The following is a 22422-nucleotide window of genomic DNA, read 5'->3' as shown; positions in this document are numbered from 1 at the left end:
AAATGCTATTAAAAAAAATGCAACATGGAAAAATGGCACATGTGGAGAATACTTTGTTATTTTATTCCTAGAAATTGATAAAGTCTATTAAAATCTAACCTCCTAGATCTTAGTGTGTGCTTATGATATATAAGATATCACTATGTACATAGGCTGGCAGCTATATGCGGACATGTACGGAAGCATATGCATGTGTATATACTTGCATATTATATTCCCAAGCTCTGTGGTCAGTGGTCCTCAGAACAAAGATCCTCTAGTAGTAATGAGCACACCTGGAACCCAGAAAAAGAAACCAGGGATCCTCAGGCAAATGGCTGGTTCCAGGGCTAAGGCAGAGTAGGTACAAGATGAGCTTGGGATATCTCTTTATGCCAGAAAGTCTGGACATGTCACAAGGACACAGTAGTCAGTCTGAAACACCAAAATAGTTAAGAACAGCAAAGGATTATAAACCATTACAAAACTAGGAAGTCATGAACCCCAAAATCAGATAAAGAAAGAAACGGGGAGAAGGGAAGACTCTTGCTCCCAGCAGCACGCCTATGGGAACTGAGAAATATGGAGGGAACAATGGAGTTGGAAAGTAAAGACTGGTTGAAGCAAGCATCATAGTAAAGACTGGTTGAAGCAAGAATCATTAATTGATGCTAAACATATAAAGAATCATTAATTGATGCTAAACCTATAAAGAACTTTTGATAAGCAGCAAGATGTTTGCATGACCTTAAATTTTCTCCCCACCCATTTCCTACTAGTTACAAGTGGGAGGAAAGTAATGATACAGTGGAGAACTGGGTAATCAGAGGGCACATCAACAATGAGGGGCAGGTGGACCTCACTTACCACCAGATGCGATACCCTCAGAAGAACACATCACTTACATAGTATGCTCGCTGGGCACACAAAGATTAATCTAATCGTGAGAAGAAGTCAGACAAATGGAAAATGAAGAACATTTTATGTGAAAAAAGAACTGGATTCTTCAAAAATGGCAGCGTCATAAAAGACAAAGAAAGGCTATGGAAATCTTCTAGACTAAAAGTGACTAGACATGACAACTTATGCAATACCCAACCCTCTAAGGCTGAATCCTGTACTGGCAGGGGAAGAAATGATAGAAATGACATTATTGAATCAACTGATAAAACTGGAATACCAACGGTAGGTCATAGAAAGTACTGCATCATGGTTAAACTGTACTAAATTTGCTAACTGTACTGTGGTTATGCAAGAGGATATTCCTACCCTGTATATTCAAAAACATTTCAAGTTTGAGAATATTCAAACTTTTCTGTACAGCTAGAATTTACAAATAAGATTTTTTTGAAGTTAAGTTCCTACATATATATAGAACCTATTTGCAGGTGACCAGGAGACACAGATCACATCAGTGAAATTCCAATCCAAGGCCAATGACAACAACACTGATTAGAGGCAACAATGATTTGAAGAAACAATATAGCTACAGGACAAGAATTTTGTCTGGGTACAAATTAACATATTAAGTAGAGGCCCAATGGGTGTGTTTGGGGGAAGAGCATGATTTTTGCATGTATTCGGCCGGGGAGGAGGGAGACACAAATATCTGGAAGGCCTGAGAGCAACTTGGCCTACTCTTTCCTTAAGGAAGGTTTCACGGAGAATACCGCATTCCCAAATCTGCTGGCGTCACAGAAGGCAAAGGGCTGCCAGGACCCGAGCCCCATGTCCAGAACAGATGAAATACCAAGCAAGTGAGAAAGTCATGAGTGGAAAACAGGCTGGCCACATGCGAGAGAGAAAAGCAGTGAGTTTTCCTTGGACCTCCTGGTAAAGTACTATGATAGAGACTGTGAGGAGCCTGGCCATGTGTGATGTATTTTCCAGAAGCATCCAACTAGAAGGCACTTTTTTGTAACCTTTAAAATAATGTATAATTAGACATGATGCCGCTTCATACACCAGGCTTTTCATAGAAATAAATTACTGGATCCAAAAAAAAAAACGTTTTTGTTACGTCGTATTAAATATGGTCAGTATAGGTATATGGTATTTAAAAAAAATCAAGAAGGAAGTGGGTATTATTTCCTTGGAAAGCTGAAAGGAAATTTCAGGCTGAAAACGTTTTATATGTAAAATAAATTACAATAATAAACATCAGGGTGAACGGCAACTTAGTCCTGTCTTCTATGTTAGCACTTAAATGCTTTCTTATAGGAAATAAGTAAGCAAGAAAGACAACTTGGGGAGGCGGGTGGGGGGATGGGGTAACTGGGTGGTGGGCATTAAGGAGGGCACGTGATGGAGTGAGCACTAGGCGTTATATGCAACTGATGAATCACTAAATTCTACTCCGAAACTAATAATACACTATATGTTAACTAACTAGAATTTAAATAATTTTTTTTTTTTAAAGAAAGACATCTTGGCAGGGTTCACTCACATTTGCCCCCTTTCCATCTCTCTCTGGGTATAAATGGGCATCTTGTGAGACTATATTTCTGATGATCAAGGAGTAAGAACCTCTGGCATAGTGAAAAAAAAAACGTAGAAAGAATGTTTTAACTGACCTCTTGAAAATCCTGCTCAAACTTCCACAGTTGCAGATACTGCTCCATTTTTAATTGGTGTTTTTCCCAAAATCCATCAAAAGCTATCTCCATATCATGTACTTGAGTCAGCAATCTTAACAAAGAAAAGTCATTAGAATTCCTTCACAACAACGATTTGTCTTGTAGGTATGTACACAAACTTGGTCTGGACATTAAGAATTCCAGGCAACGTCAGACACCGTGACACTTGGTCCATGAAGAGACCATTGATGTCCACGGAACCTCTTTCACAAGCAAACTAATCTCTTCCAGGGAAGGTGTTCTCAGATTCCCAGAGGTCCAGGAATATTTTCCCACTTAACAGATGGCAGCAAAATGTATAATTCCCTTTCAAAAGTATAAAATAAGTAACTCCAAACCAAAAGGAGAGTACTCACTTATTAACAGTCTGCCAGTCACCGTTTACGTGGTGACGGTGTTCAAGCCTTGAACCGACAGCGTCTTCAATGCTAGGCACTTCCAGACTTGTGAGGAGGATTTTTCCCTCTTTGGTTACTGCTGTAATATCATTCTGTAAAAAAGCACGATAGGATGAATTAGCCAGCTAGTCCCCTAATCTGAATGACCTAAAGAGAAGGAAGCATACACTTACAGCACGCACAGGAGAAACAGCCGTTCTAGAACGGCCTTTACAGAGTATGTCAGTACCACAGAATCTAAAACCCATGAGGATCTCCAAGAAGCCTCCGCCTGCGGAGATGGATGTTGCAATCAGGATTTTTACAAGATGTTTATGGGCAGAAGTACCTGGTGCTCCATTTGTAGTCTCCTCTTACTGGTAGAAAGTTCTCATTTATTCTTTTCTACTAATATTTTTAATATGCTCCAATAAAGCAGAAGTAGCATAATGAAGTCTAGCACACTAGAAAGCATAGAGCTAAAATAATATTTAATGCATATTCAAATAGAGTCTGATGCCTTTCCTACTAAACCTTAATCGTTACCAATTAGTGCCTGCCATAAGTATGACGTTACTTCACGTTTGGATTAATTAATTCCTCATGAAGTATATGCTTCTTTCTATTCAGAAGGTCTTAACCTTGGTGGGTAGATTCTTCAGGCACCTAAGAGTGATCTATGACTTCCTTCAGGAGATCCAAGGGTTCTCTGAAATGTTAAGCAAAAAATTCGGGGGTACATGTATTTGTCTGGGGACAAGTTTCATGACACCACCACCAATATGAATAAGAACACAGACATGAAGAGCAAGTATTTATGAAGTACCAGCTATGTGCCAAACACTGTTGTACCTACATCACATACTCCATTTCATCCTCACAGCGACCCTACAAGGTATGCATGCATCATCATCATCAACCTCATTGTGCACGTAAGGTAACTCCAACTCAGAGAGAGGGTAAGCAAATTCTCCAATCACACAGCTTAGGAGGGACAGAGCTGTCTTTCCTTGAACAGTTTTACTTCTAGATTATGATTCAAAATTTCAGTTTCTCTCTTCTTAATTTAAAAATGTCACCTCAAAAAAATAAAAAAATAAAATAAAAATGGCCCCTCTACATAGAGCTTGTACCTGTGAGTGCCCTCCAGGAAGCCTACTATCCTATGAAGGACATGGATTACTATACAGGTGCTTCTTTAGATCAATCTTTTTTTTTGTTCAGATCATTCTTAAACTTTCTGGGGAAGGTGAATCTCAAAGTACTTGGTGATTGTCTGAATGGTGACTCAGAATCCTTCACAAGCGAGCACTCCAGACAACTGGGCAGGAGGGCCAAATCAACTTGCCATCTAAAGTCTATTGTACAAAACATCAAAAACTAGTACTCTGGGGGCACCTGGCTGGCTCAGTTGGCAAAGCATGCAACTCTTGGTCTCAAGGTCATCAGTTCAAGCCCCACGTTGGGTGTGGAGCCTGCTTAAAAAACAAACAAATAAACAAACAAACAAACTAGTACTCTATGGAAAAGAAAGCTTGTAATCATTTAGCAATGTTTGCCTTGGTCACAGGCCCCCTGACTCCTCCTCAAGTTCTCCTTCTCCATTTCACATTGCACCTGTGGTGGATATTAAACTAGAACACCTGTCTGCCTTTTGATTCTCCAGCTTTCTAAATGAGAGGGCCTTTTGATAAGATAAAGAATACACGGTAACAAAGATCACTATGGATTTCTACTTCCGGGGCACTTAAAAACTATTCTATCAACAAATAAAGAACTTCTCAAGAGAAGGCACCATTTGCAAAGGGGACACTTAGATTCAACACATCCAGGACGTTCTCCCCTGTTGTCTCCCTACCCACCAATCAGCATGAAAAGGACATGCACTGAACACCTTCCTAGGAAAAGAAAGACCATGGATAACTTTTGTTTGTTAACTCTATCAGACATACCTTTAACATGTGATACCTTTCAGCACGAACTGCAAGAATTTCTTCTATTGAAGGAATATCATCTGGTAGTTCTGTCTCAGCCAGTTCGGTTCCAAAGGACTGTAACATCTGAGCCATTTCTTTCACTGTGAGAGCAAAATTTTCTATAGCCTGCAAAGAGCCAGTGATCCTTTTAATTCCATGGAAACTGACAGCATATCAATACCTGGATCAGTAATTGTGTTTACTTTACTATGACCTCTCCTCTGCTAAGGAAAGTTGGCATTGCCCTTGGCAATAAACTCTAATTTTGCATCTAAGCCTCTACAAAACTAATGTGAGGTTAAGAGTCTTCTTGAATGTCTTTTATCCAAACATCTGTACTTATTTCTTGAACACCATTGAAAACAATTTTTTTAAGTTTCTTTTTTCTAGTAATCTCTACACCCAACATGGGGCTTAAACTCATGACCCTGAGATCAAGAGTTGCATGCCCCTCCAACAGAGCCAGCCCGGCACCCCTGAAAACAATTCCGTAAAGATGCCATGTACTAAGAAATTTGTTTTCAGCCTTTGTTTAGGCCTATCCTATTAAACTCTGCAAGTGTAAAATTGCTTTATACTAACTTTACTTCTGAAGAGATGAGAACATCAAAGCCACTTGACATTCCTTTATTATAACTTATGAGCAAGCATTAACATTCCAAACACAGCAAAGGACAAAGGTGATGGGGTAACAAACTGGTCACAACAATTCATTCAGGCAGAAGATTTGAAATTGTGATCCCAAAAGCTCTGTTGCCCTAAAATGTCAAGTAAGGTGGTGGTGGTGATTGTTTCCAAAATCAGTGACTCAGAAAAAAAAGGGCAACATGTAGAGACCATATAAACCCTCTGTTTCCCATTCAGCTCAAGGTTATCTGCTCTTTTATTTACAGTTTCATAGGTAATTAAAGGCTAGACACCACTAACTTTGACAATACACTTTCATGAGTGAACAGAACTGCTGAATGACAAATAAAGATGAGGAAAATAGAATCCTGATTTAATTAGATATCATTTCCTTCAGAAGGGTTCCCTAATCTCTGGGATTTGGAGTAAAGATTCTTATACTATAAACTCACACCTTGAGGCATGGGGCCCTTGCCTATTTGTAACTTTCTAGAACAGGAGTCTCTGCTATAAATCTGTCTCAAAAGCATCACTATAATGAGATTAATGATATTACTCGCATTTTTGAGGGCTTATCTCATATGATCTTCCCAATATCCCTCTGAGCTAAAGTACTATAATTTCCACTTTATAATTGGGAAAACTGAGAATCAGAGAGGTTATATAACTTGTGCCAGGTTGTATAGCTAAAAATAGCAGTGCTACGATTTGAACCCAAACCCTTTGTTTCTTCAAGTTACTACATGGCCACAGGAGGGGGTGGGCAGAGCATCATCTCCTTATTCCCTAAGCCTTTCCTTCAATTGCCATCCTCAGTGACTCTTCATCATTTCTAGATATTTCCTATGGAAGAAAATCAAGATGTTGAATTATATGTTTTTGAAAAATAGGAGCCCCAGAAATCTGTTTTTCCCCAAGAGGAAAAAATTCTAGAACTAGATTTAAAGGCGAATATGAACTATAGGCTCTACAGTAAGGGCAAAAGCAACATACATTTCTGAAGATGATCCATTCACTGTGGCAGTACTGCAAGGTGCCGCCTAACTCAGGGGTTAATTGCTTGTCATCAATGTATGTCAGCAAATCACTAACTGAGCTCAGCATAACCACCTATATAAATAAGTAAGAAAGATACTGTTAACTGCCCTTCATGGCATCCCTCCATTCAACTGTACAATGAACTTTAGCATTCATTAGCACAAAGTTATCTTTTATAAATGGTTCTAACAGTTCTCTCCTGTACATCCCCCCACACACGTATGCACTACTTTCTTTAAGTAATCAGTTTTCATTTACAAAACATTTCTCTGTAAAGCAAAATTAATCTCCATAGAAACCCAAATACCTAATTCTCCTTGATCTAAAATTTTGCACTGTTAATGGCCAACCTTCTGAAAGAATGTTACACTTACACCAAAGTAAAAGGGCTTTAATGTGGTAAGTTAGAACTTATGAGGAGGGACTAATCTTTGCAAAAATATCATAATTTATGAGGACTCTATTCCTTACCCTAAAAACGTATAAAAATAGCTTTTTTTAAAAAAAAAAAAGATCATGGTACTATGAACTAGCTCAGGATGTAAGTTCATGGGGGTCAAATACATAAAACACACACTCAATTTTTTTTTCTAAAAATAAAATGTCCTGATTTTATATACACACACACACACGCATATACACACACACATAACGTATGTGACATAGATCTTTTTCAAAAGAAATTGCTTATTACAAACTGATTAGACTATTCCTTTATTTTAACAACAGAAGCAGAAGACTTTTAGGCATTTCAAATTTATAGTTTGGGAAGACAAATTCTATCTTTTTCTTTTAAATGCTCTGTGAGCACAGGTAAAACACCAACAGCACGGTACAAAGTCTTCATGAGAACTAAAGAGAGAAAACATTTAAATAATATACTCTTACTGGTAATTTGAGCATGAAGTCTTCCTGGCTAAATCGAAATCCAAGGTCTGTGAAAGTTCGTTGAAGAAAACTAGTAGGACGCAGAACCAAAACCAAGTGCAAGTTCCCAGGAAAGGAAACCTGCAGAAAGAAGAAACACAGGAAAGAAAGAAAAAATTGTCAAAACATGCACTCAACTGAGCACGTAGCAGAAAATATGTAATTAAAGGAAATGACTTTGAAAGTAATAAAGGCCACTAAAAGGACAAAACTTTAAAAATGGATATTGATATAATCTAAAAACATGGAAACAGAAATAAAACTAGTGTAAGGTCATCAGATCAGACCCTCGCAACGTCCACGACATGGAATTTTCTCACACTACAGTAAATCCCAAGTTACAAAGAATTCTATTCTTGAACTTCATTTTAAAGTTAGTCATTTGCACTTGAATTGCATTTATTCCCTGGGAAACAGAATTAGGAGGCAGGCTCCTGGGATAACCCTAAAAGCCAAAGGGAGCTTCAACACTGTGTACCTGCCGTAAACGATGGAAGAAACCTGTTTCTGTGGAATCCTATTTTTATTTTCATCCAAGCAACATTCACTGAGTATCATCTACGTGTCCGCTCCATGTAGTTAAGTGCATGATTATCATGCAGTTAGCATTCACTGTGCCCAAATTAATAAGATGTAGTCCCTCCCCAGCTTTCAAGAAAATGACAGTCTAATAGTGCAGTCCATCAGTAAGTGTTAACTCTATAACCCAAGTTGGTAAGTGAAATGAAGGAATTATAGAATAATATGCAACAGGAAGTGGAAGCACAGAGCATCCTAGACCTAGGAAGGTCAAAATGGTCTCTTCGAAGCATAAAAAGGAATTAATTGGATCAGAATGTCATTGTGGAGCACCAATGTTTCCCCCAGTTTCTAGAATACTGACAGGCAGTAGGTGGTCAAGGCATAACTGCTACAAGACAAGGAGAGCACTATGTAAAATTAGTGAGAGAGAGAATAGTGTGGCCCAATATTAATAATAAACCACCACATATCAAACGCTCACTGTGTCAAGTATTTTGCCAACATTATCATAGAGCTTCTTCGTAATAATCCTGTGAAGTAGTTAGGCCATCCTCTTTTACAAATAAAGAAAGTGAGGCTCAGAGACTTTAAGTATAACTTGCCCCAGCTGGTGAGGTCTTAATCTGCACCCGAGTCTGTGCTCTTAATCACTGTGCACTGCCCCAGCTCTTCAAGAGGCCCCAGTCAGGAAAGGTAGAGGAAAGTGATGTGGCAATGGGATGTGGTGTTAAAAAGATGGGCAGGAGCCAGATCAGGAAAGACCTCGGGTTTTTTCCTGGGGGAAAGGGGAGACTCGAAGAGGTTTTAGGCAGCAGAGCAAGATAATCAGATCTGCATTTTAGAAGGATCGCTTTGGCTTTAGGAAAGGACTGGATTTGGACAAGAGTGGAAACAGCCAGATGAGCTAGGAGGCCGGTCCAGTAATCCAGACCAGGGCTGATGAGTTTAGGAGGTGCAATCTGCAAGACATGATGACAGAATGTGTCTGATAAGAAAGGAGAGACTGGGCCAGTCAATAACCAATCGCTCGAGTAATGGGGTACATGGCATGACCCTTGCTAACATGGGGAATGCAGGAGAAGCAGGGTTTTTTTTTTTTAAGTTTATTAATTTTTTTTTTTTTTTTTTTAGTAAGCTCTGCACCCAACATGGGGCTCAAACTCACGACTCTGAGATCAAGAGTCGCACGCTCTTCCAACTGAGCCAACCTGGCGCCCCAGGAGAAGCAGGTTTTAAGGAGGGGACAAGATACTGATTCCCCATTCCTGGACACAAGGGGCTGGAAGGGTCAGCAGGACATTCAGATGATGTCCATCAGACAGATGTGTGAACAAGTCCAGAGGGAAAGAAGTCTGGCCTGGGAATGTTGAGCTGGAAGTCATCAGCCCCCAAACAGCGGGTTAAAGCAGAACAAAGACAAACATGACAAAAATGCTTAAAATAGAGCCATCTTTCAGGCATGCTGCAATATTAATAACAGAACAAAACTATAAAACAAAAATTAATAAGATACGGTGGAGACAGGGTTATATGGGAACGCTGCACTTTCTGTGCTCGATTTGCTATGACCCTAAACCTGCTCTAAAAAATAAAATCTCATAACAAAAAGAGTAACTTTCACTCAGGTAGAAGACCTAGACTCTCGGGTAAAACACATTTAAAACTGGGAATTTTGCGGGGGGTGTGGTGCCTGGGTGGCTCAGTCGGTTAAGCCTCTGACTCTTGATTTCAGATCAGGTTATGATCTCAGGGTCTTGGGACTGAGCTCCATGTCGGGCTCTGCACTCGGCGCAGAGTCTGCTTTTCTCCTTCTCCCTCTCCCTCTGCCCCTCCTCCCGCTCTCTCTAAAATAAATAAATAAATCTTTAAAACAAAAAAAAAAACTGGGGAGGGGCGCCTGGGTGGCTCAGTCAGTTAAACGTCTGCCTACAGCTCAGGTCATGATCCCAGAGTCCTGGGATCGAGCCCCGCATTGGGCTCCCTGCTCAGCGGGGAGCCTGCTTCTCCCTCTCCCTCTGCCTCTCCCCCTGCTTGTGCGCTCTCTCTCTCTCTCTCTCTGTCAAATAAATAAATATTTAAAAAAAAAAAACTGGGGATTTTTTTCTCTCCAAAAAAAAACCCAAAAAACGGGGGGGGTGCCTGGGTGACTCCATCAGATAAGTATCTGACTCCTGATTTCGGCTCAGGTCATGATCTCAGGGTCCTGGGATCAAGCCCTGCGTCGGGCTGGGCACTGAGTCTGCTTGGGATTCTCTCTCCTTCTCCCTCTGCTCCTCCCGCTTGTGCGCTCTCTGCTTCTCTCATTCTCTCCCTCAAATAAATAAAAATCTTCTTTAAAAATTTTAAAAATTAGGGGCACCTGGGTGGCTCAGTCGGTTAAGTGACTGTCTTCGGCTCGGGTCATGATCTCAGGGTCCTGGGATCGAGCCCTGCATCAGGTTCCCTGCTCAGCAGGAGGCCTGCTTCTCCCTCTCCCACTCCCCCTGCTTGTGTTCCCTCTCTCCCTGTGTCTCTCTCTGTCAAATAAATAAATAAAATCTTTAAAAAATAAATAAATAAATAAAAATTTTAAAAACTAAAAAAATTTCAATTTGAGGGTGCCTGGCTGACTCAGTCGGTGGAGCATGGGACTCTTGATCTCGGGGCTGTGAGTTCAAGCCCCACATTGGGTGTAGAGATTACTTAAAAATAAAAAAACTTTAGGGGCACCTGGGAGCCTCAGGTGGTTAAGTGTCTGCTTTTGGCTTGGGTCATGACCCTGAAGTCCTGGGATCAAGCCCTGCATCAGGCTCCCTGCTCAGCAGGGAGTTTGCTTCTCCCTCTGCCCCTCACCCCACTTGTGTTCTCTCTCTCTCTCTCTCTCTCTGAAATAAATAAATAAAATCTTTAAATTCAATTTGAGACAGTAATAAAACATCAACATTTAAGTGGTAATGAGAACCAGAGCAGGCAAGAGGACTGAGTGTGAGACTCACAAATAGGTGAAAGAGGCTAAAATTAAATCAATAAATTAATCAGTGATTCTAAATAGACACAAATGGTACAACTCATTACTCCCCCAGATGGCCATGTGTGTGCTACCCTCTCCCTTCATGAGAAACCTTTTCCCCTCTGCTATATACTAAATGGTTATGTCCTCCAAAATTCTTGTTGAAACCTAGCCCTCAGTGTGAGGGTATTAGGAGGTGAGGCATTAGGGAGGTGATTAGGTCATGAGGGCGGAGCAAGCATAAGGGCTTTAGTGTCATAAAAGAGACCCCAAGGGCGACTGGATGGCTCAGCCATTAAGCTTCTGCCTTCGGCTCAGGTCGTTGATCCCAGGGTCCTGGGACCGAGCCTCGTGGTGGGCTCCCTGCTCCACGAGAAGCCTGCTTCTCCCTCTCCCACTTGTGTCCCCTCTCTCGCTGGGTCTCTCTCTGTCAAATAAATAAAACAAAATCTTAAAAAAAGAGAGAGAGAGACCCCAGAGAGACCCCTTCACCCCTTCTGCCACGTGAAGACGCAGAGAAAAGACAGCCGTATCTGAACCAGAAAGCAGGCTCTCACCAGACACCGAATCTGCCAGCACCCTGATCTTGGACTTCCAGCCTCCACAACTGTGAGAAATAAATACCTGTTGTTTATAAGCCAGGCTATGGTATTCTGTTATCGCAGCCCAAACGGACTGAGATAGCCTCTTATTAGTGTTAATATGGGTTCCAAATGAGAACTGCCATCTTTCTACCTGACCTTGCCCTCCCAATGCACCTCACCATGATTAGTAGTGGGATGAAAAGCTGATGTAAGGAGGACCCAAGTCCCACCCTGGGATTATTCAAACTGGTGCTGCGGGAGGAAAACTTGGGAGGGTGCAGTTCCAGAACTACTGGCGGCCACAAGCCCTGCGGCAAGAGGAAGCTTATCTCAAAGAACACAGCTAACATGGAAAGAGAACCAGAAGTAGAGACAGAGAGCCCCAATGGGACATAGCCTACCCTAGAGTATGTACATAATGTGTATTTTATTTTATGCTAAACAGGGTACATACTTCCTATAGTTATTGTAGGGATTAAAATAAATAATGAATATAAAGGCATTCTGTAAACCCTAAAAAAATAGGAGAGTTTTTAAATTTTACCTTGGATTCTTGGATCTAACAGCAAGTGGGTTTAGGTAGAAAACTTGTAGGATATCGATAAAGGCCTGCTGATGGGGAATCTCTGACAGAGACTTGTAAGAACTCTGGACCTATTTTTAGATTGAGAGCACAGATTCTACTTCTATCCCATTCACTTTAGGAGTGAAGCCTTTCCTTCTTCAAATAGGTAAATTACCAGAATCATTATTATACTTACCTGTCTTGACCCAGCTTGCCTTTTCACTTTTTTTTCCTCTTAAATGAAATTGAAAGCACCCTACCTTTGCCAACACTTCAAGCAAAATTTGTTTTATTCTTTCATGGACTCTAGGTTGACCTGGTCTCATCATCTTTTTCTCTCCGACTTTCCTTAACATCATATTCTCTGGTATCACATAGGAAATCTCTAGATGCAAGGCCCTAGGACTGACCAACTTGAAGCCTGGAATACTCACCCACCTCCCAAATTGTCAGGGGGTGCAGAGCAAAAAAGCAGGGTGAAGATACTATCAGAAACACAGAAGGCCATGTGGTAACTCTCTGCCCTGAGGTAAGGCCCTGGTCTCCAGCCTGCCATTCCTGGGAGAGCAATGCTGTCCCAGCAGCTAGGTCCAAGGACAGCACAGGAGGGAACAAAGTTGAGAGGAAAGAAAAGCAGAACCACTGCCCACAGAATCCATAAGAAAGCAAGTACAGACAGGGTTTGGGGGTATTCAGCTGCTTATAAGTCAGGGATTTTATGTTAGCTATTTTTTTTTAACATTTTAACCATTTTATTTATTTTTCAAAGTTATTTATTTTTATTTAGTTATTTTTAAGTTATCTCTTACACCCAATGTGGGGCTCAAACTCACGACCCTGGTATCAAGAGTCACACGCTCTTCTGACTGAGCCAGCCAGGCACCCCTGTTAGCTGATTTATTAAATCAGTTATTGCTTATAGGGTGCCTGGGTGGCTCAGTCAGTTAAGCACCTGCCTTCGGCTCAGGTCAAGATCTCAGACTCCTGGGATCGAGCCCTGCGTCAGGCTCCATGCTCAGTGGGAAATCTGCTTCTCCCTCTCCCCCTCTTCCTCTGTGCTCTCTCTGAAATAAATAAATAAAATCTAAAAAAATCAGTTACTGCCTATATTTGATAAAGTAGTTTATCCCAAACACTGACACCTGTAAAAAAAAAAAAAAAATCCTTCTAAAGATAATTCTACATTCTAATCAGATCATTCTTAAAATTTCCTGATTATTTTATCAGACATTCTCCTTCCTTAATTCCTTCAAAATGTTAGTGATTCGCTTGTCACAAAAAGCCCACAAAAATTAGGATTTTTAAAGAAAATGTATTATCAAGGATGAAAACTTCAGTTATTGCCTGTATGATTACATTTACAATGTTTTTCATTATACGATAATTTTAGAATCTTTATTTTGCTACCATGCAGATGTTCCTAGAACACATGTGCTCTGTTAAACTAATAGCTACTCTCAAATTTAATAGCCATTTGGAGCAATAAATACCTTGTAGGCAACAGCTATACAACCACCAAACAGCTGGGTAGCACTCAAACAATTCCATCTGAATGGTCAGTTATGTTTTTTTAGAAAATGAAATCACAAAGTTCAGACCGTGTGTATGGTTTCTATCCCTCACACCCATCAAATCCCAAGTGCAAATCAGATATACTGGATTTTTCAATCCCAGTCCCCTTTACTTATCCCAAACCTAAATAGGTGCTTGCCATATTGTGCAGTTACAGCAAATCCACAACCTCACATAAATGACTACTTTTCATAGCTTTCTTTAGCAAAAAAATGTATATATATGTAGCACAGGGAATACAGAAAATGAGATCGTATAGCGTACGGTGACAGATGGTAGCTACACTCATGGGGAGCACAGCATAACCCAAAGAAGTGTCCAATCACTATGCTGTACACCCGAAACTAATGTAACACTGTGTGTCAACTAGACTCAAATACAAAATTTTTTTTAAAGCTGTTTTTTTTAAGGGACGCCTGGGTGGCTCAGTCGGTGAAGCATCTGCCTTCGGCTCAGGTCATGATCCCAGGGTCCTGGGATCGAGCCCGCATCGGGCTCCTTGCTCGGCAGGGAGCCTGCTTCTTCCTCTGCCTGCCATTCCCCCTGCTTGTGCTCTCACTCTCTCTGTCAAATAAATAAATATTTTTTTAAAGAGTTGTTTAAGATTTTATTTTTAAGTGATCTCTACATCCACCATGAGGCCCAAACTCACAACCCTGAGATCAAGAGTCACATGCTCTCCCAACTGAGCCAGCCAGGCATCCCAAATACAGAATTTTTAAAATACACACACACACACACACACACACACACACACACACACACATTCATATATACTCAGGACCTCTCAAGGCCTTATGGTAGAGGAAAGGAGACTGGCTAGGTGGCCATGGGTGAGAATACTGCTTTTTATTGAAAGCACTATTATAAGAATTATGATCATCATGAGCATTATTATGACACTGCGCTAAGTACTTTACATACATTAGGTTCTATTTTTATACTCATTTCACAACTGGAGAAACTGACTGTGGTAGGCAGAATAATGATTCCCCAAAGATGTCTACATCTTAATCCCTGGAACTTATGTTACTTTATAAGGCAAAAGGGATGTTGTAAATATGATTAAGGATCTTGAGATGGGGAGATAATCCTGGATTATTGGGATGGGAACAATGTAATCACAAGGATCCTTATTAAACAAAGAGGGAGGCAGGAGAGTCAGAGAAGACGTGACACCAGAAGCAGAGGTCAGTGATGCAGGATCATGAGCCAAGGAATATGGGGAGGTTCTAGAAGCTGGAAAAGTCCAGAAAATATGGATTCTCCTCTAGAGCTTCCAGAAGGAACGCTGCCCTGCTAATAACACCTTTCTTTTAGCTCAGTGAGACTCATTTTGGACTCCTGATCCCAGAACTGTTAATAGAATGTATCTGTGTTGTTTTGCACGGCTAAGTTTGTAGTTAAGTTGTTACAGCAGCAACAGGGCACTAATACACTAGAACTTCTAGCTTGGAAGTGGCAGAATGAAGAACCCAGATTCATCTGACTGCAAGCCAGACTCTCAAACGGGCTATGAGTGAAAAATAAAAAGAAGATGTATTTTTTCACTTTAGCTTTCCTTCCTCTGGAGAAACTCCTAATGGACAGAAAAAGTAGCAACAGGAGGAATCTGGAGAAGCATAGCAAAGACGGTGTAAGGATCAGGTTCAAGGTCTAGAGTCTAAACCTGAAACCTACAGCAAAGGTGACAAACATGAACGCCTACCATGTGTTAGGGGACCACGTAAACATGTGAAGTAGGCAGGGCTTAATCAAAAGACAGCCTGAATGAGGTAGAAAATGACAACTCACACTCTCCCTAGATGATAGGAAGTATTAGGAAATGGTGGAGATTCTGGTGAACTGAAAAGCTCCAGGGGTTGGGGGAGGGAAGGCACTCACTAGTCAGTTTCAGCTAAATGTAAGACAGAAAGGTGGGCTTTGCCAAGTCACTGATTTCTCAAAAGAAGCCAGAAATCCAGATTCATGTGAAACTTCAGGATTTTTAAAGATGGTGAACAAGTTCAACGTTTGTTAAAACAAACCAAACACATCCTTGTGTTTAGACACATTTGTCTCAACAAAATACATCTTTGGACTCCCAGTTTGCAACCTCTGAACTAAACTTTCGAGTATCTGAACATGGGCCAGTATCGATAGTATGTACTCCTCCGTGATCACTGGCTAGGAGAATCTTGAGGGGACAGAGCACTTGAGAAATTTTAACCTGAAAGGCCACAGGGATTTAAGATCGGGTTGCATGGATTCGAGTGTGAGCATACACATAAGTATTTTCTATATGCAGATATTTGTCTAAAAGTTTCAAGATAATCCATTTTAAAACTAGTGTTTAAATGAACAAACAGCCTACCACCTCTCATAAGGCGTATCCAATGCACCTATCTGACAGCAAAGATCACACAAGACCATTGAGTTTTCCATTTCAGTTTGGGGATACTATATTTCTAAATTCTTTGGTATGCTGCTTTAAGAATCTCTAATCTGTATGGTTATATAAACATGAAAAAGCACAATTTCTATTTTTTCCACAATCAAACCCTACATTTTAAAACTATAAATCGTTTTTAAGAACCTGTCAAAAAAGCAAGGGGATGTGGGCAAAGGTCAGCCTTATTTTGTTTATATTTTTATAAAAAGAAGAAAAAAGACAGCATGAGAGAGGAAACGGCACTGCTTTTAAAAAGCTTCTTGCAGGCTTTTTCTTTTTTCTTTTTCTTTTTTTTTTTTGGAGTTTCAACATGTGACTGCTTAAAGGCACCTCAGTAAAATGAACATGCTGCCCACCTTCACAGGGCTCAGAGCCATTTCTCTGTCACTGTGCACAGCCCCTCCCCCAGCCCTCCCCAGCCCTCCCCAGCCCTCAGTAGCAGCTCTTACTGGTTCTTCAAGTTAATGGGCACAGAATTAGCTAGCTCTCACCTTTCCCACCTAGAGAAAATTTACTCCCTTCTCAAGCCTACCCTAAAATTCTCCAGTTACATGGCCCTTACAGCGGTAAGGACACCAATAACAACAAAAGGCATAAACTTGATGCATCATTTCACTACTAGAGTCTGGAAATTAACCTCATTTAAATCCTTTGTGCGGTATCTAAGAGAGGCAGTTCATATACCCTATATACACTTGTCAGTTATTCTAGTTATTTCTTTGAAAATGTTTTATACATCATGAAAGTTTGGTTCCTTTACTATAAAACAACTTCTGTTCCCACAGACTCTCTCTTTTTTTTGATCTTCAGGGCAAGGTAATGCAGTAACAGAGGGAACCCGTGATTGATAGCCTAGGACCTATGTGCCAGGCTTGGTATGACATATATTATCCTATGCAGCCTTGGTAACACTGCAGTGAAATAGGTAGTGTGGCCTTTCTACACGTGAGCAAACTGAAGCACAGAGTGGGGCAGGAACGCATCCAACATTGCAGCTGGTGAGCGGTAGCACTTGGGCCTCTGTGAATCCTAAGGGTAAGTTCTTTCCAAGACATGTAACACTTCCCGGGACGTGTACTTAACAACGCATAGACTGAACGCACACTCAGACTTGCTGCCTAGCATTTAGGAACGACTTGACCTTAACATCTAGGAAATGGGACAAATGTTAACAGTCACAACAAATTGTTGGAAAGAGTTTAGCAACACGGAGCCCACTGAACAGAGACTATTATAATCCAATATCAAAACAGAATATAATGTTGAGGTGTGGGCATGTGATTGACCTTGATAAGGTCCGAACTATCTCTTCAGAATACCCTGGGGAAAATCTCATGACCTCAAATTATAAGAAAAGAATTTCCAACGTCATCAAGTACTTCTACACTCTTTTCCCATACCCCACCCTTAAAGAGTACAGAAAGTATGAGTTACTCCACAGACCTCCACACAACTTGCCATGTAACCTCAGGGGCAGAAGAGTACTGGGCCATACTCCTTCCTTGAGGTTTGCCCTTCTTTCCTGTTCTCATCCCCTCCCTCTCGATGGCCACAGTCTTTGCAATTTCCACCGAGTAACCCGTTTAATCCCCTCTTTGGACTTTAAATCCATTGTCCCATCCTTTCAGGTGCTACCTATCTCAGCCTCCAAAATCAGCCCAACTCCAGAGATCCCGCAAGGTCAAACCATTGTGTCACCAGTGAGTTTCAAATTTTTCACTCTGGTCAAGCCTACCCATGTAAACAGAACAAATGTATCTTCCACTATAGTTCTGGGCTTTGAACTTACTCCAATAAATTTCATTTCAAGACATGTATTCCCTAGGGGCCACTTAAAGTAATTCATTGAAGAGAAAAATGGAGGACAAAAACAAAGAAAAGTAAAAGAAACACACGCTCTTGCTTAAGGTCCAAACAAATGTCATCTTCATGAAGCCTTCCTCAGCTCCTAGAAGTTCTTTCACGATAGTTATTTATGAACGTGTCCTACCTTCTCTAACTAGACTGGAGCCCCTTCACCTCAGTAGCCATGCCACGGTCACCTTTGTAACCTACATTGTGTGTAGCACAGTAGCAGACTAGATAGGTCTATTCAATGAGTACTCGTGTGCTATATTTATTTGTGTGTATATTAACATATGTTCATATAGATGAATCTTGGTTTGGCACTGAGAAAACATCTATGCATATAAAGGAATTAGGAACTTTCTGAAAGTTTAAGTCAGTTTCTTTTGATAACAAAAGTACCAATGCCAGTTGCACCCAATACCGCTAAGCACATACACAGGCATTTCCTGTGCGCTAGAAATTTTCTGTTAAAAGTCTGAAACTATTTATTCCCATAGTACAAAATCACACGTAGAGCTGAAGATACAATTTCGTCAAAAGAAAAAAGATCCCTATACTAAACTGCAGTTTTTAAAATATCATTCTGTCCTAAAAGCTTTTTCAGAAAAAAAATCGTTCACTCACCCAGTGATGTTAACACTCATCCAACAACAATAAAACTCTTACTGGTTTAGTTCCCTTATCTTACTTTTGATTCCAAATGTTACTTTTTTCCGAAGGCTGATTTTTACTTTCTTATGTTTTCATGTGTTGTCTCGAGTTTTTAAACGAGCAGGTATTATATTTTGAATCATAACATCGATAATGTTAAGTTTTCAAAGAAAAAGAGTGGCATTTAAAAGACGACCAGTTATTAAATTAGCAGTGTTCTTTCACATTTCCCCAAAATACATCTAAATATCACTTTAGAAATTTGCTGGGAATTTAGTATTCAAGTGAAACAATGAAGGGAAAAATTTAATTAGAAAAGTGTTTGAAACCTGACAGGAGAGATTTCTAAATTCTAGTCTATAATGAAAAGCGAGTCACTTTTTTCTCTTAAAAAAAAAAAAGTTGTCAACAGGCTAGAATTCTGCATCTTTAAAGTTTGAATTTGGAGAACAGAGGAAATCTGAAAGATTTCAAATCATTAGACTTAAAATTTTTCAATTGAACAGTAACACCCAGGAAGGGCTGCCTTTTCAGATGCTGATGAAGTCGGCTCCAGACCTTTCCATGCTATCATACTCTACTTGACCATGGTGAAAGAAAGGATGAATCCTTTTGTTAGATATTATTCTCACTAGTGATTTAAAGCTACCCTGCCCAACAATTCAAAACTGTTCATATGGTCTTAAACAAATAACATGACTAATGAGGTTTTCTCATCAACCTGATCACATTTAGATTTTGAAATCACATTCAACCTCCTGGACTCCTTTACATGTCCCTGTCAATATCGCAGTAATCCCATCAATGCAATTCATGCAAATACACGTCTCCATTCTCTCTATCTGTCCTTAAAAGCCCCATTCAGCATCAGTTTGTGCTGTAACACCATGCTGCAGCATCCCTGCACTTGAACTTGGGAATACAGGCTTTCCAGGACTGCAGGCAGAGCCCTTACCGCATTCCTTCTGAACCTCATCTTGCCTCTCGGGGGAGTTGCTTCTGCCATCTCGCCTATACACAAGAACACTCTTCTTTTCCAACTGTCAATGCAACATTGATAAAATATGAGCTGCTTCTGGGGTAGTATTTAAAAGCGGCAGCCAAAAATCTCTATCAAACAAAGCTACGGTAGCTGCTTCCATTACCACGGCGGCAGTACTGCAAAAACCCCACTATCCTTGATTAGTCAGCTGACAGAGCCTTCCCGGCTGCTCATTGTAATTCAGAGTTGACACATTCCCCCAATTACTTAGCCAGATTGAGCCTCATGGATTAGCTGGTGCCGGACTGCTCTAGAAGATCAGGCATGTCCTAAGAGTGGAGGATGGAAAAAAAAAAAAAAAAAAAAAAACACACGACTCTCCTCATAGGGGCTTGCTGGGACTGGCTTTCTCCTCTGCGCAGTTTGATTTTTAAGGTGGAATGCTAAGAATCTTTGTGAAGGTAGTATTAACTGATACCTTTATTCTTGTCCTACCCGGATGGGTAACTTAGAATTCACTTCAGGATTTGGTGTTTATTTTTCTTTTAATTATTAAATTCTATTCAGAGTTTAAGCCTTGTGAAAGGTCAACGGTTTGTGAAATTTTGATAATAATCCAGGAAGAACACACAAACTTTCTAATATGGCTAGGATTCTCTCCCAAATTGACATTTCTCCACACTGTAGAAATAAAAAAAAAAAAAAATCTGGTTTCCCAGGGCACCTGGGTGGCTCAGTCTGTTGAGCAACAGTCTCTTGGTTTCAGCTCAGGTCATGTTCTCGGAGTCCTGGGATTGAGCCCCACCTGGGCTCAGGCTCAGTGCGGAGTCGGCTTGGGATGCTTTTGCTCTTCCTCTCCCTCCTCCTCAGTCCCTCCTCCTCAGCCCCTCCCCCTGTTCATGCTTGCTCTCTCTCTCTCTCTAAAATAAATAAATAAAAGCTCTTTAAAAAAATCTTGTTTCCCTATCATTGATTATGAAGTATAACCTAACTGCATAGTTTATTTTGCAATTTACAAATTAAGGTCTTCAAATTGAGCTGTATAATTATTTCAAAGATACTTGTTTAAAGTAATATACCAAAGATAGTTACATCTATCTATACAGTGGCAACTTTTACCAGAAATCCTTTCTGAATGTAACTTTTGCTCTTGAAATTAGCTTGCATTCAATTATCTTTAATGCAAACAGTGCCCAATGCCTAGTCATGGTTGAGATGTAATTAATGTGCTCTTGAGTATGGGTATAGAAACTATACCACAAGTAGAAACATTTAACATGTTAAAAAGAAACGACGCTTAATCTATAGCCGATTACATGTCATCATCACTGGTGCCCCCAATCTTGCCTAGCACCACCAATTTGGCAGTTAAGAGAATGAAGGGACCCTGAGTGCCAAGCTCCATGCTGAATATGGTTCATACTTCCCCACTGAAAGACCATCCCTAGGGAAACAGAAAGGGGAGCTTGACCTCTCAAGAAACAAATCATTATTGCTCTGTTGACCCCCAGCCAATAGGATCAAGACCAAATCTTATATTTCTCTTTTAGAAAAAAAGAACAAGACCTGTTCCAAGTGGCCTATTTGATTAATAAAAATAAAACCTTAACAAGAAACTAATGCCATGTGCCAAACGGTCACTCAGTGAAAATTAATTTAATCAGGCAGATAGTTTTGGCCAAAAGAAAAAAGCTGGGCTGCGTGATAAAAAAAAAAAAGTTGTATTATTAAAAAAGTGTTTTATTTAGGGGCGCCTGGGTGGCTCAGTTGGTTAAAGCGACTGCCTTCGGCTCGGGTCATGATCCCGGAGTCCTGGGATCGAGTCCCACATCAGGCTCCCTGCTCAGCGGGGAGCCTGCTTCTCCCTCTGACCCTCCCCCCTCTCATGTACTCTCTCTCTCTCTCTCATTCTCGCTCTCTCAAATAAATAAATAAATCTTTAAAAAAAAAAAAGTGTTTTATTTAGTATAAAAGAATCGTGAACTGAAATCTCAACAAGCTCAAGGACGGATCTTAAAAGGCCAGAGCAAGGTAAATAAATAGTTTTTACTTAACTTTGACCCATTGACAGGGCTCAACAGTATATGCTGGGCAGATTTACTCTCTCCAAAGGAATTTTACTTTTTTATAAAAAAACACTGAATGTATTTGTCTATCCACAAGTCATTTGGAAAACGACAGAAAGCAGCAGGTGGAAAGAGCACCAACTGAAGTTCATGAAAATTCAATTCTTGCTCCGCCTCTTTTTGTTCCTTAGCTATTTGACCTTGGATTCATCACAAAACCTTCTCCTAAGTGTGTATATTAATGTAGTTCTCTCATCTATGGGACAATTATAATATTACCTGCCTGCAAAGCAAAAATATATTACATGAAGTCAAGGTTTTGCTATTTTATTTTAGTAACTTGTGTGAATTTCGTGTTAACTCTTCTCTCCATTGCTTATCATTACACACTTCTATTAAAAAAATAAACAAAAAAAAAAACCACCTTGATTTGCTCAAGATGAAGAATAATTCGAGCTGGGTATGAAAATAATGATCTCATCCATTTTACCATGTGAGCACCAGTATATTTCTTATGCTCACTCATTAGCTAGGTTAGCGTAGCAAAAAGAACACTTGGCTCAGAAGTCCAACAACTTAGATTTTTGTCTTGCCTTCACAACCAAATCAACTTCCTCTGGTGAGAGTGGCCTCCCGTTTCAGTCAGGAGACA

General features: G+C 40.3%; 1 protein-coding gene across 3 annotated transcripts in view; it reads right to left on the bottom strand.

Annotated features, from left to right (window-relative positions):
• MCF2 (MCF.2 cell line derived transforming sequence) overlaps positions 1 to 22422 on the bottom strand; it is a 103892-nt gene that overhangs the window by 44878 nt on the left and 36592 nt on the right. The window contains exons 1-7 of one of the 3 annotated variants that reach the window (XM_027609470.1): positions 19868 to 19964; positions 19678 to 19762; positions 7522 to 7641; positions 6589 to 6705; positions 4945 to 5094; positions 2972 to 3105; positions 2553 to 2667 (exon numbers count right to left, since the gene is read on the bottom strand). In XM_027609470.1, coding sequence (XP_027465271.1) covers positions 2553 to 2667; positions 2972 to 3105; positions 4945 to 5094; positions 6589 to 6705; positions 7522 to 7641; positions 19678 to 19728 — 687 coding nt within the window. In that variant the 5' untranslated portion in view covers positions 19729 to 19762; positions 19868 to 19964. Of the gene's footprint in view, positions 1 to 2552; positions 2668 to 2971; positions 3106 to 4944; positions 5095 to 6588; positions 6706 to 7521; positions 7642 to 19677; positions 20000 to 22422 lie in introns of those variants that run through there. The other 2 variants (XM_027609468.1, XM_027609467.1) reach the window with 2 other exon arrangements.

The sequence above is a fragment of the Zalophus californianus genome, chromosome X, assembly GCF_009762305.2.
Source record: "Zalophus californianus isolate mZalCal1 chromosome X, mZalCal1.pri.v2, whole genome shotgun sequence".
Taxonomy (NCBI): domain Eukaryota; kingdom Metazoa; phylum Chordata; class Mammalia; order Carnivora; family Otariidae; genus Zalophus; species Zalophus californianus.
Note: the sequence above shows the minus strand (reverse complement) of the source record. Positions and strands in the feature narration are given on the sequence as shown.